The following is a 16,307-nucleotide window of genomic DNA, read 5'->3' as shown; positions in this document are numbered from 1 at the left end:
ATACACAGGATGGCCTTGATCCTATCCCGGTACTTGTCCCATCAGTAGTAACATAACAGGAAAGATATCTTACTGTGTAAAACCAAAATTTAACAATGGGAGCATTGTAGAACTCATAGATCTTTCTTCCAACAGGGATGAGTCTGTGCCTGCTCTGAACTTCCTCTTCCTCTTTCTTTCTTGATGACTCTCCATTCCCTCGTCCCAGCATTGCCTACAAGAAAGGACATTTTTGTGTTTCTTTCATTGTGAAAGATGAATAAAGTTATTTTTTGAATTTTCAAAAGGAAACCGTTCAAAAGTTCTCTGATTGCTTGATGTCTAGGAAAAACAGATGACCATAGCTAGGTGTAAAATGCTCTGTTCTCAGATTATCTTTTATGTAAGAAGCTACTGTTTAGTACCTTGTAAATTGAAAAAGTGATGTTTTACCAGGAACTGTCAACACCAAGGTAATCCTTGACCGGTGGACGAAAAATAAGAGGCAGAGAACATTCCCCCTTTTTGCTGTACTGATTTCTTTTCTCCAAGCAGTAGCTTCTTATTGTATACTTATACACAGCAAACATACACACAGAAAACAGAGAAGTTTTGAATATAGTGTTACAAAGGAAAGATCATAAGGTTGACACTGAAAGAGAACAGCAGGGGGAAAGATGGGCTGACGGTTGCTGAACTGGAGGCAATGAAGCTAGTGATGGTTTTTGTGTTGATCACTGGATCTACCTTAGGCGATGACCCCACAGTGAACATCAATCATATGGATGTAGAGGACGGAGCAGTACAGTTCACTGCAGGATTAAGGCCTTGGATTGCAAGCTTCCTTCTGCAGTGATTGTAGCTTCTTCTGTAATGAAGCTGCAGAGTGCACATGCATTGCCTGTGGCTGACTCGATTTCACTGTTACTACTGCAATTCATGCTCCCTGAAGATCTACCCAGAGCTCCAGAAACACGTACTTAAGAAGTCCTCAGTAGTAAGTGCACAGCTAACAGGCAAAAGAAGATAATATTATGTTTACTCTTAACTTCATGCTCAGCTTCAGTGAGAAGTGGCAGGACTGACTAAACAAATACTGAAATTAAGGCATCCCTTTATATTTAGAATACAAACTAATCTAAAAAATGTTCTCTTTTAAAAAACTCTTTTGTGAATAGTAGACTAATAGTGGATTTTAGGTTACTGTGTCCTGAGCAAATTCTTACTATTAGTTTGTGGTGGCAGATATAGATTGTAGTACTCCTGCACATGAAAGCAATGGCAAGAATTGAGATATAACTGCCCTATCTAGGTATGCAGGGACTTCACCATGATGCTTTTATTGAAATGTTTCTATAATGTTTTTCTGCAAGTAGATCAAAGCACTTTAGTACTTTTATATTAACTGAAGCAAACTTTCAACATCCCTGAAGATACTATTGTTCTCAACCACAATTTAAAAACATGGAAAACTAAGCCACTGAGACAACTGTTAAGGAGAACAATAAGCTGCCAGACATGCTGTCTTTCAATGCAGAGGCCCCTCTTTTATCTGTCTCTGTTCCCTGATTCAACAGGATGTTCTGCACACACTTCGCTAATCAGCGTCAGGTGAGCTATTTGATCTGGTTCTAGTTCCTTGCAGGAAAAGGAGATGATTTATGACCACAGAGGCCAAGCAATTCCCATGTATTTAAAAGTAAGAATCACAATCTTTCCTTTTCCTCCTTTTTCTGGGCCTCAGGTGAAGCCATTCATACAGGTCTTTGGTCATGTAAAATATTATATTTTAATAATAAATGGGTGACCACATTTTTTTCTTTCAGTCTAGATATTTGTAACACTACTTACATACATGATCCTAGATGCCTGCTGTCTAATATTTCTATTGCATTTAATTTACAAATTTATTTTTTTCCTCTGGTGTTATTACTTTCCATGTAGCCCCTTACATTCTTGAATTTGACTATGCACAGATGCTGCCTTTCATATTTTTACCAAAGTAGAGCAAAGACCCAGGACACGAGTATGGCACTTGCTGATATCCTCTTAGAACTGCAGTCTACTTTGAGGAAGTTATCTATCTCCTTTACCTTTTTATGGCTGTTCAGATTTCTAAGAAATTCTTTACCATACACATATAAAACAATGCATGTAAAAAAAAAAAAAGATGCCCCCATTCTGATTCTCATTCAGAATAAAACCCCTTAAAGTCTGGCAAGAGTTTCATAAGGAAAAAAAAAAGGAAGTCGCTGCTGAGCAGAGGAGATGGTTGAAGGGTTCTCATTAGATAAGCAGATAGTCTGCAAGAACATGAGACCTACTGAATATAATTATAGTAACAGAGACTATGCAGCCTTCACAGCACCCTGCATATCCTTACCTGAAGACTACAAAACCAAACTCTTTCCCAGACATAGATCAAGGACTGGCTATTTGGGGAAAAAGTGGATTATGATCTGAATGCTTTGAAAAATTTCTGGTTTAAGAAATTACTCATTTCTTTGCTTCTCTCTACCTCCTGACATTGTTTTAGGGAAAACTGCCATCTGGTGCCACAGAGTTTTCCATAGCTTTTCATGAGGCTTTGTCTCTGCTGTCCTCTTGTGCTCAAGAATTTTGCAGGAGAGGTAAAAACGAATGCTGGCAGCTTTAACAAATGAGCAGCACGGTGCTTCAGTGAAGGGGATTATTTATGAGAGTTTAAATCCTTCACAATTTTATAAATTTCCCATTTCTGAGAGACCCTCAGCTGTCACTGAAATCAGTGAGTTGGGGTGTTTTTAGGATAATGGTCTTTCAGTACCTGGATTTATGTTTTAGCTCATGGATGCTGATTTCCTGCTTGTTATTGCTTTCTTGTTGATAAATGGTGCTGTAATTTTGTCATGTTATAATTATTTCTGAATTAACTATGTACCATACAATACCAACCTTTCCCTTCCCCCATGCTACAGATGGGGAATTGCTCTGTGATGGCTGGGGATTAGATTTGACCTAATGTCCCCAAATGTTAATTATATCACAGTATTAACCATCTGAAAAGCCTCCTCATTAGAAATATACAGAAATAAGGGAAATAACGTAAGTCCCTGTGTTAACAGAATAGCTGCAATGCTGAATGTGAATAAACGTGTTTGCATTTGAAGGGAGAAGCAATAGGGTGAGAATAACTCAAGACACTGAGTGTAGGCGGCATCTCTTTCTCTAATACACAATTCTGTCCGTGATTCACTATGAGTCATGCAAGGTAAGCCTGACAGCAGTGCAACATGCAAAGTACAGTACAACTGCATCATTTCAGCCTGAGGGGCTGGGGCTGATGTGTGCATTCCTTTTACATGGAGATTTACTAATCAGAATTTCAGAGGCTTTTCTTTTTTTCCCAGGCATTTTCCTTTATTTAATTGAGGACTGATTATTGATAGAGAACCAGAACACTTCTGGGTAGTGTACTTCTGAACTGAAATATGCTCTTTAGAGAGCAGCATGAGATCCTATGATATATTTATGTATTTATAATTGAATCTGGGAATTTGATTCCTGATAATATAATCATAGGCTCTTCAAATTTTATCTTTAGTGAAATGTATGTGCTACTTACAGACTTTCTTAGTATTTACACAGAGCTGGTGAGGAAACTGTACATAGCTGGGTGGATATCTGCATACCCTGTTGTATCCTACAGCACATACAGAAGTGATGCCTCCATCATAATTGTTCCAGGGTTACAGTTCTTTGCCTTGAACTACTGGTAGGGAAAAATGTTTAATGCCTTTGAATTATAAGCGTATAAAATGGGATTTTGCACATGCTCAGCAGTTCTTTAAGCTGAATATAGAGAACACATCTGAAACACTAGCTGCAGCCTTAGGAGCTCAATCCTCCAGACTGCTGAACAATGTGAAAGAAGCAGAGTGCCAAAGTGGTTGCTTAGCAGCTGTGCAAGACGTTTCCAAAGAGCTTGGAGAAATGGAGGAAATTCCTCATTATGGAGAGGGCCAGCACTGGCCTACCACCTTGCAAGTCCCTAAAAAATCTCAAACTATAGCTTTTAAGAAGGCATGAAGGGGTGCCTAGCTCTTGTGTTGGTGCCTCGTGCAGATGTAAGAGTGCTGTGGGTGCACGTCTCCCTGATGGAGGTTGGTGAGAGGTGGGAGAGACAGAGATGGAGGAACTCCAGATCCTTGGACCACTGATGCCCATAGCAAAATGGTCTTCAAAATGATGCCAAAATGCCCTCAAGCCTGTTAAAAGTATCCTCATGTGCTTATATTCCCATAGGCAGCACAGCATAAAATAAAAAATAAGAAATGGCCATTTAAAGTTCATCAGAATTTTAATTTGGCTGTAAATGGAAATCACTGTGGTAATTCTAGATAGGATGGTTCATATATTTGTCCCACTTAGCCATAGTTGATGTGGTACTGATGACACTGACATGCTCATGATGGAGGCCACATGGGATGATGTATAACCAAATAGCCTTTTTAGAAAAAAGAAAAATTCCCTATCCCTATTACATAGACTGTAATTGGGCCTGGCTGTTGTACCTTGCTTTAGCTGGGTCACACAGAGGGGCAAAAGTTTGCTCTCGCTTTGGTCCCTGTCCTGGGACAGAGAGGTATGAGCGTTGACTCAGACCGCCAGCCGTGTCCAGTGTGGCAGGTCTCTGTCCTCAGCTCTTTCAGATGCTACAGTTAATGGGCAGGCAGGCCTCTCAGGTAATCCCACGACGGAAAACAGGTCTCAGGTTATGGGAAAATGGAGTCTTTCTTATAGACAGCTTTCCTTCTTGCAGATGAAATAAAATTTTTGCTTTAGCACAGGTTGCCTGTAGTCCCCCAGTGACCTTGCACAAGTGCTGATGTTCAAAGTTTCCCAACTTAAGAATTGCATTTGTCCTGATTTAATATTTAGCTACTTTTACTAAAGAGAAAAGGCTAAGCATACATAACATGAACGAGATACGTATCATCCCAAAGGCCAATACTAACCAACTTTGCTGTCGTTGAAATGTCCTAACTCAGACTTTTAGTGCTGTCTATGAAAGCCCAAACTTCTTATTTGACGTGGGGAATTAGAACAAAACAACCAAAACAACAAATAAAACACCCTCTGAAAGGCTTTAATGTGTTATTCTGTATTCTGAAATAAGATAATTTACTGAGGAACTCTAATGTCCTAACTATAGGGCACTGAATAAGGATAAAGACAGTCCCAGTTATAGCTTCCAGAATCAGCATTATCTTTGGATAAGGCTAGACCGTTGGATTTTTTGACCAATCCCAAAATCAGCCACTAAACTAATGCCCTGGTCAGCACATTGTACAAATACAAAAGGTCCTCGGCCTTTAGATTTTAGAGCCCTTCTACTCCTCTTGGTCTAGCAGATTAAGGATTAACGACTGGCAGGTCCATGCAGAAATCGTGTTAAACTGCCTGGTGCTGAGGCGATGATGGGAGCGGTACTCTGGCATGTTTTTGTGAATATGTTGCAAAAGGCAAGTCTGTTGCCTAGCATCAAAATGTTAAAGAAGTGTGTGCCCAGCACTCTCATATACCTGTTATAATTTAAAAGCAGGTGTGAGTAACAAATAGTTTACAGTGAGTAAACACTGCATGTTTATATAGTATATCCCAACATTCATCACTCCTCCTTTGAGAGGAGCATGGCACAAAATAAACATATATTCACATACGGATGCACCCATGTGGGGACTTATTTCACTGCTGGTGTACTCTGTGATCACATTATTCTGTGCAAATTAGGTGTAAAAGAATGTAACAATCACTGTGGCCCTGCAGTTCATCCCCTGTGCACAAGCACGGTCCAGAGCAACAAACTGACTCTCTTGTCCTACCATTAAGCACCAGCAAAATCTCTCCATCAAGCAGTCGCCTGGGTTTAACAGCAGAGGGGACAGAAGATTTCAAAAGAAATTTATCAGCTGAGCTTGTCTAAATGTGATCCTTTTATGTTAGGGGTACTTTTATAAAAATGCATATGCACATAATATTGCAGGCATACACAGACTTGAGTAGTATTTATTGGGAATGATTAGGAATAGAGCTAGGTGAAATTATTTGGATGAATAGTTTATTGGCCAGAAGTGGACTTTTGGGCAGACCAAAGTGCTTTTTAGTTCACCTTTTTTTTTGTTTAAGCTTTAGGGCAAAAAAAGCTCAGAAACCCAAACCATGGGAAATTTTGGGAAATATTTTAAGCAATTGTGTACCAAATATCTAAACAAATAAAATAAAACTACAGTAAATGTATATTAAAAAACCCTATTCATTTGTTCTGAAAGGAAAAATATGGAGAATAATATCCATTTGATTTTGAATAAAAATAGAACCAGTTAAGAAAAAAGTTCATCACTGAACCAAAAAAAATCAGTTATTCAAACAGATTTTATTATAAATGCTTCAGCAGCAGGTGTTATGAATGCTATGGTGAGGGGCAATGACTGGTCTGTTGAACTAGAGTTGAAAAATTGATTAAATGTTTGTGAAATCACCTCATAATTATTTATTAATCTTAATAAACCATGAATAATGTCCCCTTAATATAAGTGCGACTAAAGCGAAGCTTCACAGGTGCTTCCTGAACAGTCTCTCAGGGATCTTCTTGTCCATGGAGAAGAGGCCAGATCTAACTTAGGCCAGGTCATTTGACTAAGGCCAGAAGGAAAACCACTCCAAACTTCAATCTAAAATCTTTTTTTGTATTTAAAATATGTCAGGCAGGGCCACTCTTCCTGACACTGTGCCTGAAGGGGACAAGCTGTAACTGTCTCTGATATCTAACCACAGCCATAAATGCAAAGGTCTCTTTGCTAGCAAATCATTCTCTGCACTACTGAAGGGCATTGCTGCCATTGCTCCAAAGCCGGACTGAAGGAGCCGTATTACAGTCCTAGTCCTAAAACTCACTACAGATTATATAGGCAAAATATTAAGTCAGCATTAGGGAGCCCAAGATTTTGTTTCTAAAATTGCTGGACTCCATGGAAACAATTCTCACTTCTATAGAAAAGGCTGTATCTGTCAGAAACGTCACTAGGGCGATGCATCAAATTTGAGGGAGTAGCTGGGCAGAGTCAATGACGGGAAAGAGCAACAGGACTGTCAGCACACTGAAAGGAGAAGGGAGGGAAGGTCTAAGACTTGTCTGGAAAAGCACATACCGTTCAGCACATCACTTCCTTGCATTGGGAGTCAGGAGGTAAAAAGGAAACACAGTATTGTAGACAAGAAACTAGGAGCTGGGATAATTGCAGAGAGATGGAAGTGAGTTCTTCCCCAAATTTCTACCCATTGCCAAGAAAAAGGCGGCTTGCAAAGTGCTTATTTGATTTGAATAGGCACTTCATGAGCGGATCAGAAACCAGGGATAGCAAATCACTGTTAGCAGCTCATGGGCGGAGAACAGCCCATTGCTGCTTTTCTGGCTTCTGGTCTTTCCCAACAGCCAGGTTCTTGCCTGCAAACGGGTCCTGTAGGTGGGTCTTGTGGGCTGCTCCTTCCGCTTGCCTGCATATTGGGTCCCGTAGGCAGGTCCTTCTGCCTGCCTGCAGACAGGGTCCTGGGGGCAGCTCCTGCTGTTTGCCTGTGGGAAATAGTCTGTTTTGGTTTTTTTTTTGTTTTTTTTTTTTTAAATTAACCAGGAAAAAAACCCTCTTATTTCTACTCCTCTGTCCTGACCTAGAAGAACTGGGTATGAGTTTTAAGCCTTTCAAAGACACCACAGTCAGAACCAAACCAAACTGAACTAAGCTAAGGCAGGATTGTTAACTCTTATGATAATAGCCTGAATTAGAAAGTGTCCAACAAATCTGAGAACAACAGACTGGAAGTAGGTGACATGCATAATTTTCGGAGCATTAGCTATTTGATTCTCTCTGCGGTGTAAATTATTCATCTAAGGCTATGTTACTACTACAGACAAGCCCTTCATTGCACAGCTCTACTGAGCTACGGAAGCTCTTAGTAAGGGCTGAGCGGTCTAGCTACTTGCTAATGTCTTCAGTGGATTAAAAATTGCCTGTGTATATATGTGAGAGGCGCTGACTACAAATCCATAAGGAATTTTGAAGAATGTTTTCATCATTTTTCTTGCCTACTTGCACACTAACTTGCACTCTAATGAAGTGAACTAACAGAAAAAAGAGAATCTCTAGCTTTCATCGCTCTCTGGGCATCTCCATCCCAAGGAAGACTTAGTGAGCATCTTTTCTACCAGGGGTGCCCAGTCATCCATCACAGCTGAGTGCTTTCAGTTCTGAAATCTCTTCAATTTACTTCAGACAATGCAGCATTGAACTGAATCAAAATATGAGGCCATTATATCACAATGTGATGCTTCAGCATCATCATGTCCTGCTGCAACATGAAGACACAATGATGCTGACATATATGGTTTAAGTCCCACCAAGCAGAGGGGGCTGTTAAGACTGATATCCTGTTTGGATACTAAATTTAACCATCAGATAGCCTGCAACACCCACAGAGGTGGGAATAGCAAACTGCCAGCACTGAAGCTGGTAATTTATTGTCAGCTCTTACGGTGAGTTCCATGTCCTCCTCCTCTTTTTCCTTCACTGGTTTTTCTGGTTCCTCTGGCTCCTTCTCCTGAAGATGGATCTCGCTGGCTTGAGACATGTAAGGCATGTCATCTTTGTTCTTGAACTCCAAGCTGAGGATTGAAGGAGGAAGTAGAATTCCTAGAATTACCTAAAGCAATAATAATGATAATAATAATCATCACAGTAAACAGATTACAATTATGGTGGTTGCTTAGTATCAAACGGAACAACTCCCTCGGGACATTTGGGAAAAGAAATATACTTGTGCATGTGAGTTTCTATGGCAATATAGTATTTGTCACTTGGGGTAATGCTTTCGGAGCTCTGTGGTGAAACAAAGCATGTAACTTCCATTAGCATTGCTATGAGTGCTATGGCTAATTGACTCTCCTGAATATTTTATCTGTTTGCTCATCAGATGCATATTGTTACCCACTAGAATACATTTACAAAACATTACATAGACTCAACGGCAGATGGGACCATGGATGCATTCAGACCTTGAACCTGCACATTTCTGCATTGTACATAATAGACAACATTGGTGTAAATGACACACAAGAAGCATTAATTTAATATAACTTAATATATAACTTAATATACCCAGGTAGTACAGGTCAAGGCATAAGCATGCCTGGGTCTGAGAAGAGACAAAGCCAGCAATAGCAAACACTGACGTGCTTAGCTATGCAGTCTCCTTAGATTTTGCTTCAGTAACCTGGCAGCCATGTAATGTTCATATTTATGCCAGCTCCTTGTTTTCTGCATTCCCTCTCTTGTGCAGAGGGAATGCAGAAATCATTAAATTTACCTTGTGCTGATATGTGCAATGCAGAATGCTTGGGGTCAAATCTGTAGTGTAACTGAGGACATATCATAACAATATAAAAAGGAGTGGCCTGTCTGTAACTGGAAAACACAACAGATTTTTTTTTCCCCTCAAATTCTCATGGAAAACAATTTTATTATACATCTTTCCCTAAAAGATAGTGAAACCAGATAGTTAGGCTGTTGGCATATCAGAAGAGGGAGACTGCTTGTGCTCGTCATACTGGCAGGCAGCATGTGTGTTGCTGAAATCATCCAAATTATTGTAATTAGGAGCAGTTAGAACATGCGAACCCTACGTCCAGCCTCAGACCAGCTGAGCACTAAATGGCCTTGACTCTTCCTGCACTCGATTCATGGGAAGAGGATACCATTGGGCAAGGATGTGTTAAAGCAGAGGGTGTTACGGGCAGACCTGGCTTCCCAGAGAGGCTGTTTTTAAAGACAGGCAGAATTAACAGTTGCCTCTCCCCCTCGCGTTAGTGCTATACATCCCCGGTGAGACATTAAGAGAATTAGAGTCAGCCTTCTTGCCATTTGCCAGTTTCAACTGGAGAAAATTGTTCATGGGAAATAATTCATGACTCACGCTTGCAAATTTATTTCTTTGCCACCCTGCCTCTTGCTCGCACAGATTGTAGCTTGCTTTGCCTTTACACAGGGCCTGCTAATGAGCATCAGTGAGTAAAACACAGACGACAAACTGAGTGAAGGATGCTTTTGAGGCCCTTTTGTTACAAGAAGCTGAGGGGCAAAAAGAGTTTGTTATCTTTGATTAATCATTGTGAAAAGAGGTTCTATTTTAGGTCTTAAGAGATGCAAGCTGTAAAGAAGAAAGCATACAGTGGGAAATGAGTTGCTGCACCGAGCCAGATCTACCCATGTGGAATATCTGCAAAGCCAAGTGGTGAGCAAGGGACCAGTCCCTCATGAGGGGCAAAGGGCCTGTGATGTGATTCAGAAAAACAGGTAGTAAAGATGACATGGTGGATGTCAGATGACATTGCCATTTCTATCTGTAAGCAGCATGATATTTAAATGCAGCCCCTACAGGAGGATGATGAGAATCTTATCAGTCACTTATCCTCATTCATCATTGTTACTGGATTAGATCCAGTATGATAATGATGCATTTAGTCATAATCATTCTCACCATTACCAAACATCATTTCACGCAGCAAAACAGCCGGAGCAAATACCACTTCTCACATGCAAAGCTAATGCAGGACAGAGAATCCCCCTCCATGAAAATGTTTCCCTATCAGCTGAGATAAAGAGGCAATTCTTGCTTCTGCACTGACTAGCGAGTACTTTGGTGAAGGTGAAAGATGCCAGCCCAGTTTTCTTCTGGAGAGAAACTCACCTCACAGAATCCACCTTGCTCTGTTAGCAGTTTTGCTGGTGGAAGTAAAGCTTAAATGGCTTTGGAAATTGAATTATTCTCTAGATCCCCTCGGGCAGTCCCTTCAGGTCAGTCATCAGGAAGATTGGCAGGGGCTTTCAAGAAAATTTGTATGGCTCGCTTTGGCCTGTTCTGGGCAATTGCTCCCCAAGGTCGTCAGATAAGCACCTCGCACTTGCAGTTAATTCACTTACACACACACTTTCTCTTTATCTTTAGAAACCTTGGCTAACCCCTCAGGTATCCAGGCAGGGAGACATACTGACCTGCTGGCGCAATTCTTACTCTGATAACTCTCGCTGATGCTGGAGGGGGCTTTGAGAAAGGTGATGAAAACCTAAGTAATGTGCTTTGAACTTGGGTTTGTGGTAATCTCCCTGCTGAAAAGCTGAACGCAGGAAGGATATACCCCAGTTAACGCCATTATAAATAAGCAGCCGAAACGTGGTTAATAGAACCGGTTGTTCCTAATTTGTTGTGAGTCCCGTCACCATCTATTAGAACTGCTCTACTGTTAATTTTGTTTTAAAATAGTGCTGACCTTTAGACCAGAATTTTTGCGCATCCGGAGACGACCCATCCACATGTCCGTGAGCAGCATTTGGCTGCAAGTGTGAGCAATGAAATCCCTGTGCTTGGCTGCCACTGCGAGCTGCAGGCACGTGGCGTTGCTCCAGTTCTTCAGCTCGTAGGTCAGCAGTTTCATTGCCAGTTGCTCATCCTGCTTGTACGACTGGTCCAGCAGCTCCACCGCCAACTGGCCAAAGTCCCTGCAACGAGGGGACATTTGTTCATTCGTGTCAGCCCGAGCGGCCTGCCGCAAAGAGAAATCTCCATAACCGACAGCCTTTGCAAGGGGTGCATCGCCTGCCCTCACACAAGTCGTGATGGTGACTACACACACAGAAACCCACGTTTTCAAATGTGAGTGGCTAACGGCAGGCACATAAATAAGTGGCCCAACTTAGAAGTGCCAAGCACCCACACCTACCAGATGTCTGCTCCCACCTGCCTGCCCACCTCCCTGACATTTTCTAGTTGAAACCCACTGGCTGTCTGCAGCTTCGTGGATCGCTTTTCCACTGCTTGCTCATGGTTTTATGGTCAAGTCCCCTGGAAAGCGGAGTGTTCGATATCCTTTTTAAAATTCTCATAATTTTTTATGTCTCAGGTTTTTAATATCAGAAAAGATAATTATGAAATACAGTCTCACAGATAGCTCACCTAAGCATGAGCTCTTTGCTAGTTACTGCTTCTGCCTGAATATCACATTCGTAAGGTTTTCAACAAGCGTTTTGCTTGGGATAAACAGAACAACTTGAAAAAGGCACAGAAAAGGTTGCAGCCTGACTCTTGAGGCCTCATGAAGGACACATAAGCAGTATAGGTATTTCATTGCCTTCTTGACACCTTCTCATTTCAGAAGTTATACTGCTAACAACATTGCTTCTTTGGTAGACAGGTGGCTTAAAAGCCATTTAGATTTTCTCTGAAAGGACTGTATTTTCCCTACAATTTAGACGTGAAAGCAAGGCACAGAAAAGCAAACTTTTGGGAGGTTCAGCAGGCTCCTCTTTTTTTGTTTTTCTACCCAAGAAAGTATGCATGAAAGAAAATCCACCTGGAATTATGGTTCAGCTCTTGGGATATGTCGTCCACCATGTCATTTTCTGATGCTTCATGGGCCATGGCTTTGCAGAGTTTACAGGCCACCAGTGCTTTAGCCATAGCCTCCTCCCCATGCTGCCAGAAGAAGAGGGCCATCTTCTGACGCTTCATCAGCACAGCCCACACCATCAGCTCATGAAATGGGAAGGGGAAATGGTTGATCTCAGGGTCGTCCAAATCAATATCAACTTCTTCTTCTCTTTTCTTAGTTGTTTTCCTCCCTCGCCTCAAAGGGACATCATCCTGTGAGAATTGTAGAGAAAGTTTTTTTTCCCCCAATGAAGGGGCTTAATCAATTCACACAAGGTATTGGAGTCAATATCTGAGACATCAAATACCTTCCCTGCAGGCCAGCCCCTTTAGCTCTTTTGGATAAAATATTTCACACAATAAAATAACAATAAAATATTGCTCCATGCAAATGAATTAGTAAGTCAGTACCCCATTTCTAAATACAGGAAAAAGAGCTTTGGACTATCCCTCTAAATTTCTCCTTCTCCCTAATAACGTGAAGCACAATCACACAATGTCCAGAACGATTTTGGAAAAGCCACCATTAAAATAAAGCTAAGAATTTGCTCTAATTATAGAGTCTGTTGGGACACATCCACCTCTTCCCACCTATAGAAGGTGTATCCAGGGGATGTTCCAGTCTGCTGGACATTTCTTCCCTATTTATGCTTTATGTTTTCTCCCTTTATCCTCTCAGTAGAGTAGGAATCTCCTTTCTTCACTCCCATTCTTACTTTCTATCCCATGTTTATCCCTTCTTCCTCCAGTTTCATGTTGTTTCTCTTGCTAGACTGCCTTGGTTTTTTTTCTTTCATGCCACATTTTAGCCTACTGCTTTTATCAGATGAGCTGACCTATTCTGTGCTGCATCTGTGGGTAGCAAAATGAAAGTTATGGTATAAAAAAAGCAAATGAATACCACTACCTCTTTGAAGCATCAGGGTAGCCAAAAGCGTCAACAAAATAGATGGAACTTTGGCCCATGTAAAGATTTCTGCATCATGCTACCAGTTCTACGACTGCTTCATTTCTCTGAAATCTTTTTAAGCTTTATGGTTATCTGACTGAAATACTGCTTGGACTGATGGACTGAAATATTTCGTTTAATCTTCAACAAAAAAAATCTGATGCAGAGAGGAGGAAAACCCTTCTTTTCTTTTGTCTCTTTGCTGGAGTTATATTAAGAAACATTTCTTAATTTGGCCTTTGCATAAACAAGTTATCTGGACCAAAAATACACTTTTTGTGGCACTTTTCTCATTCAAAACTTGAGAACAATTGTTGGTGCCTACATTATTGTAAATCTAAATATTATGTTGCTAATACATATATTTGTTAAAAAAGGAGAAGACATTAAGGTTTATCGCAGGTTACTTACCTCCATTCCCAACAGTTTCAGGGCTTTTGGCTGTAAAAAAAGGTTAGGAAAAATGTTATTTCTCCTAGAAGAATGATCAAAAATTACAACTATATGTATATATATTCTGTGTGTATATATATATAAAAATATTGAAAACATGCAATAATTATATAATCAAATTATTAATTATATTATTAAATTATGACATCATTATGTAAATATATAATACAAATTGAAGTCAATCTTGAGTTCCAACCTATTTCAACAAAACAAACAACGGAAGACGTATGTTTGGATTCAGGCACAAATTACAGATGGTTCGAGGCTGTTTAGTGGATGGGAGATAGGAATCACTGCTAAGAGACACTGGCATGAGTGAGTTGATCTGGAGTGCATCAGTATTTTGGCTATTTCCCTGGCACACTTTTATTGACAGCTATGAAGCTGCTCTGCTTGCCAGGCCCAGGGTCTGTGAAGTCTCAACTTGTACACTTTTCTTAACAGAGTGGCTAAGGGAAGGAAGTCTCTTTCAGCAGAGAAAATTACTACCCTTCCTCTCAAAAGTGAAATGTAATACTAAAGAAAGTATTGGGAAAGAAACAAACCCATTTCAGGTGTTTGGCTGTAAATGTTTTACCGAGCTGTTGTTCTTTATGGTCACTCACAACAATTTTTGATAGTGTGTGCTGCTAAAATCTGAACTGAGACTTGAAACAACACTGTGACATAAAAATAGGCAAAGAACCACTGCTACAAATCTTATTGGAAACATGATCGGATTTTGCTTCAGGTTGGATTGGGTCAGTTGCATTACGGATGATAATAAATATCTTTATGTTTTAGAAGGATAGTAGTTTTACTTTGGATTCATGGTAGTGTAACCTGTCAGACAAGAAAACCTCAAAAATACAGAACAGTATTTTTGCCATGAGCCCACTGACTCAATGGGAGCCACATCCAGCCAACAAAGCTAATTGTGAGTTATGGGTTTCCTTGCCCTGATATCTTCAGGTGACAGTCAAGAAGAGGAGGCCTGAGCAAGGAAATGCTTCTGTCAAAACACCGTTTTTTTTCAAATCTAACTTGAGTGCCCTACAGTATTATTGGGACAAATCAAAAGACTCTAGTCTTTCAGAAACTATGGATACTTCCAGTTATAGATTTTAAAGCCAGAAGAGACTGTTTTATATCTTGGTCTTACCAAGGCAGCAGAACAGCCCCACCTAAAAATTTTTACATCAAACTCTACAAAATTGCAGCTTGTGTCAGAGGCTGACTTGCAGCATATCGAAATAACTGCTAAGTACGTGATGGCAATGAATCAGCAGCCAAAACAGTGCGTGCCTGTGGATTTTTGCCCCCAGCCTGGAACCGTCTAAGAAACTATTTTAACTCATTTCCTCACTGCCAATGGGTGCAGTCGTACCAATGGCAAATAACTTGCTCCTTACCCGCTTGGGCCCAAATAAATTGTGGTACAGTGTCCTGAACCGCTTTCGGGTATAGTTGCAGCGATACGCTCCTCCCATCAGGTACTCTATCACCAAGCCAATATCTATCAGACTTATCCGATAATCAGGAGGTAAGTTTCCCTGCAATGACAAGAAAGAGGATTGTAGGGGAGGAAAAAACGGTTATTACTGGTGTTGCTCAATATACTTTATAACTATGTTAGAATAAAACAAATTAAAATAGTTAAAAACAGGAATGTATTATTATGCTGGTTAATTAATTCACCTTAAAATAGATCCAACCGAAACCTGGATATTCTCGCTTGGAAAGAAGACATAAGTTAAATAAGAAGGTGAAGAACTTGTTGACAGTAACAGACGACAACGTCAGTACACAGTACTCATATTCTTCAGCTGGGGAAACAAGGGACACGACTGCAGAACAAAAAGCAGGAGGATCAGCACACTTGAAAGGTCAGGCAGGGTTGCTGAAGGCTGGTCTTGCTAGAGGGCACCTCTGCTGCACCGTCTGTCCCCCACATCTCCTGCGCTGGCGTCTCGCTGGGCTGCCTCATCTGCTCTGCCGCGCCACTGAGGTGACGTCGTGCGACGCCGTCTGCGCACGTGAAACCAGCTCCTACTTGTGATCTTCACGTCCTGACGGGTTTCCTTCCCGCAGTTCAGAAGAGGAACAGCGGGGCGGAAAGAGCTGCCTTACCAGCGCATCTGCTCCAGACCACAGCGCAGGAGTTACTGTTACCGCTAGCTGCTAGAGGCAAGGCAGCGTCTGGTAGCTTCTCCTCTTGGAATTATGCACAAATACATGAATAGCTTTGCTTAAATTTTACACCTAGTGTGAGGGAAGTACCACTGATTGTTGTAATAGATAAAATTTCTGACTCCATTCTTGGCTAATACTTCGGGGTTTTGCTCAAGAAGAAAAATACAAGCCCAGCAATTTTCCTAGACGATCCCTTCTTGCACTCCTGAAATATTTTACTGAAAACTTCTCTAAGCAC

The 16,307-nt window shown here is 40.9% G+C and overlaps 1 protein-coding gene across 2 annotated transcripts in view; it reads right to left on the bottom strand.

Moving 5' to 3' along the window:
- Positions 1-16,307, bottom strand: part of LOC135323498 (transient receptor potential cation channel subfamily M member 3-like) — a 285,214-nt gene that overhangs the window by 35,660 nt on the left and 233,247 nt on the right. The window contains exons 13-19 of one of the 2 annotated variants that reach the window (XM_064499862.1): positions 15,289-15,429; positions 13,856-13,885; positions 12,419-12,708; positions 11,339-11,567; positions 8,548-8,715; positions 7,466-7,591; positions 74-214 (exon numbers count right to left, since the gene is read on the bottom strand). In XM_064499862.1, the coding sequence (XP_064355932.1) occupies positions 74-214; positions 7,466-7,591; positions 8,548-8,715; positions 11,339-11,567; positions 12,419-12,708; positions 13,856-13,885; positions 15,289-15,429 (1,125 nt within the window). The remainder of the gene's footprint in view (positions 1-73; positions 215-7,465; positions 7,592-8,547; positions 8,716-11,338; positions 11,568-12,418; positions 12,709-13,855; positions 13,886-15,288; positions 15,430-16,307) is intronic. The other variant, XM_064499864.1, reaches the window with a different exon arrangement.

Source organism: Dromaius novaehollandiae, chromosome W (genome assembly GCF_036370855.1).
Source record: "Dromaius novaehollandiae isolate bDroNov1 chromosome W, bDroNov1.hap1, whole genome shotgun sequence".
NCBI lineage: Eukaryota > Metazoa > Chordata > Aves > Casuariiformes > Dromaiidae > Dromaius > Dromaius novaehollandiae.
The sequence above is the reverse complement of the archived record's forward strand: the minus strand, read 5'-3'. Positions and strand labels throughout refer to the sequence as shown.